Here is a 3,718-nt window from a genome sequence, read left to right on the forward strand (position 1 = left end):
TAAAAGCTTAAATTATATATCAAGTTATTCATTCTGTGTTTTTTCAATGAATTTTTTTGATGATTTTAATGCATTTGTCTATTCCTATGAAAAGAAAGATTATTATTTCTTCTATTTTAAAAATAACATCTTATATGGTTTTCAAACTCATACTCTCTCCTTTAATTATGAAAATTATTTATGGAGTAACCTTCTTCAATTTTTATTTTGGAGTACAGCTCAAAATAATTCCCCCCTTTTTTTATAATACCCACTGAGTGGCCGAATTACAAGTCTTTAATGAACCATCAGCTCTTAAAATACAACATCAAAATAATTCCTTGATTAATTATTTGTAAATGACTAATTTAGGCTTCGGTTGGGATAACTTTATACCACTATTTTTTCTCTATTTTTAAAAAACTTTTGTACTAAAAAATTACTTTACAAAACAATAAAAAAGCCTTCCAAATTAAACGTTAGGCTTCATTTTGGACGGCTTTCTTACTGCTTCTTAAAGAGGCTTTATATACTAGAAAGCCACTTTAAAAAGTAGTAAAAAAACCGTTCTAATTGAAGTCTTAATTAGTCTCAGAGTATCACGTTGCTAGAGTTTAGTCCATTGACTATACAAAATTGATTCAAAATTATCCCTTTGAGAATAAATTGCGATCAATTTTTTGTATAGTCAAGGGACTAAGTTGGAATCAATTTTATATCTTTAATACAACATGAACCCTTTTGAGTAAATATTATATAGTCAAGGGATTAAATTGAAGCAATATGATATTCTAGAACAAAATTATTTAAAAATTATTTTAAAATTTGATTATTTTTATAATAATTTATTCATTTATCTATCATATAAAAAAGCAATCATTGTTAGAGGGCATATATAAATAAACAGCCTTTAAAGCATAATTTTATTCATAAATTTCATCAATCAAAACTATTAAAATGCATTCCAAACATGCTCAATAAATCATATATTTAATTTAAATAATTTAAAAACATCTTTAATTTAATTAAAATAAAAATAATTACCTTATCGTACAATCAATAAATTAAAGCCATTCATTGAGTAGGTTGGGCCAGACTTTAATGTTTTGTTCTATCAGCATTTGTGAAGGGGTTGTTGGCAGGTGGAGGTTTGGAGATATGAGTTCATGAAGAATTATTATGTGCGGAGTACAATCAGGTGAAGACATTTAGATTTTTTTTTCTCTTTTGTACATAGGATATGTACAAGAAAAAATTATTCTCTGTGGCCACGGACCGTCCGGATATAAATTAGAGTGCGTTAGGTCACCCGGTACACAGCGGTAAATAGCAAAAAAGTGATGTGACGCTCTCTGATTTGCCTTCGGACGCCGGTTACCGCACAGAATAATTTTTCATGTACAAGAGAGAAAATTCAGATGTCATCACCTTATTGGAGTCCGGACGGAAAGTTACGTCTAGACTCTGCACGTAATAATCTCTCTATATAGAACTTGAGGTGAATTTCCGAAGAAAATTTTCTTTGTTTGTTTAGGGGAGCTGCAATTGTTGAATTTAATGGTATTTTTGAAAGTATTAAAATTCTACAACAGATATAAATCTAACCTCTGAAATTAGATTTTAGATAGATTTTAGCATTCATAGAGAGTATTTTGTTCGAAAGTATAGAATTATATTACTATCTGCTTATATATATGATCAAGATCGGTGATAGAAAATTTGCTATGTGATAAAATTGCAAGAAATTTTATGACTAATAGGCTCAATGTAGTTACTTGTGAAGCAAACAAACTAAGAGCAATGCCTTCGATAATTTCTTCTAACAAGAACCTTAATAGCTTTTATAATCACTTTCTAGTACAAAATTATTTTTTAGTTCAAAAATTTTTTTGTAAAATTATTTTAAAAAGCATTGAGAATGTCATCCCAAACAAAACCTTAAATTATTGAGCTAATTAAGTCTTCGTTTGTGATGACTTTTTTATTGCTTCTTCAAGCAGCTTTTTAGAAAGTTTGAAGAAGTAGTAAGAAAGCCATTCCAAACAAACCCTAAAACAATCTACTCAAAAGAATATGGAAATGAAGAAAAATTTCTTGTCTACTTCAAGAGCTTTTGAAACTTTTTTTTTTAATAATTATCTTATAAGTGTTATAAAAAATTTTATATTTCTAGCCAAATAGCTTTTTATTTTGATCATTGTAGGTTTAGTTTGGGATGACTTTCTTACTGCTTTAAGAAGCAGCAAGAAAACCGTCTCAAACGAAGCCTAAAAATACATCAATAACTCTCAACTTTTTCTTTCCAAACAGAAATATATCCATATGAATGAAAATGCTCATCCATGATTAATAAAGTGAGAGCTAGCCACACAGCTGGTTCATATAGTTCGATCCAAAACATAGTTCATTGAGATAAGAAAGCAGCGAGATAAATCCGATAGCTCAAAGCCTGAAACACACTTCTACTACAAATATCATAATAAATCAAGCCTTCATTACTTCATTCTCCACCTTCTCTTTCACCTCCACCTCCTTCTTCTTCTCCTCATCTTCCTCAATCACAAAAGCTGCTGCAGGAAAAGTTCTGTAAAGACCAGTGGAGCTGTGGAAGGTAACCTTCCCAGCTGAGCTCTTACCTTCTTCTCCTCCATCAGCTGAGATATCAGTGAGAGTAATCCAGATGAAGAGCTCTTTGGCCTTCACTCCTGTGAGCTTTCTGATCCTCAGATTCTCAACGTAAGCAGTGATTTCAGTGGCGTAGCTCACAAGCTTTCCTATTTTCTTGAAGGTATGCTCTATCTTCTTCTTCTGTTTGAGCCACACAAAACCAGTTTCTTCTATGTAGCCGCACTCTATGATGTCTTTGAGGGGAAGGAGGCCATTGGGAAGGTTAACTTCTTTGAGAAGAAACTGGCATTTTTCATGGCAGAGTGAGTCTCCTTTGTATATCTCTGCCTTTGCCCTCTGATCTTCTGTTACCAGCGACATCTTTTCTCTTCTTGTGCTTGCTAGGTATTACAGAGAGAGGCCAAGTAAGTTCCTTAATATAAAGACTTGGACATTTGTTTGCCCTCTAAGTTGGCAGAGAATTTAAGATTTGCCATTGAAATATTTAATTTTTATAATGATGATATGATAATATGTCTAAAATTATAAGATAAATAATTAAAATAAAAAATATTATCACTGAAACTGTTAAACATCTAATTATTAAATCACATAATAATTATGATAATTATAGAATATATTAATAAACATAAAACTGTGCAGTCATATTCATTAAAAATATCTTCAAAAAATTCCAATGGATTAAAGGACAAAGTGCATTCTAAAATTTATTGTTGATGTCCAATGTCTCAACTAACTTTATAAATGAATGCATTTATTTCTCATAATTATGTAAGTTGGAAGAGTGAGGTGTTAATAAATGATATAACAAGACTTATAAATTTTTTTTGAAACATTTAGTTCAATTAAGGTTTTGTTTGGGACGACTTTCTTACTGCTTCTTAAAACAGCTTTCTAGTATAAAAATTAAAATTTGGGACAACTTTTTTCCTGCTTCTTAAAGTAGCTTGTTAGTACAAAATTTTTAATTTTTTTACTAAAAAGCTGCTTTAAGAAGCAGTAAGAAAGTCGTCCCAAATAAAGCCTAAGACAAACTCACATACACATTATATATGTATGACTCGAATTGATGACCTCTTGGTTGGTAGCCAAAGCTCCCAACTAACAGATC

At 30.5% G+C, this 3,718-nt stretch overlaps 1 protein-coding gene across 1 annotated transcript; it reads right to left on the reverse strand.

The window, feature by feature from the left end:
- Positions 1-2,296: 2,296 nt before the first annotated feature.
- LOC110093978 lies at positions 2,297-3,010 on the reverse strand. Its single transcript, XM_020819055.2, has one exon. The coding sequence runs from the start codon at positions 2,965-2,967 to the stop codon at positions 2,464-2,466; it is 504 nt and encodes a 167-aa protein (XP_020674714.1). The 5' UTR covers positions 2,968-3,010; the 3' UTR covers positions 2,297-2,463.
- Between the last annotated feature and the right edge of the window lie 708 nt (positions 3,011-3,718).

The sequence above is a fragment of the Dendrobium catenatum genome, unplaced genomic scaffold, assembly GCF_001605985.2.
Source record: "Dendrobium catenatum unplaced genomic scaffold, ASM160598v2 fragScaff_scaffold_0, whole genome shotgun sequence".
Taxonomy (NCBI): domain Eukaryota; kingdom Viridiplantae; phylum Streptophyta; class Magnoliopsida; order Asparagales; family Orchidaceae; genus Dendrobium; species Dendrobium catenatum.

Bases quoted from the DNA above. Each gene is read 5' to 3' on its own strand.
- LOC110093978 (XM_020819055.2), bottom strand. From the start codon at position 2,967: ATGTCGCTGGTAACAGAAGATCAGAGGGCAAAGGCAGAGATATACAAA.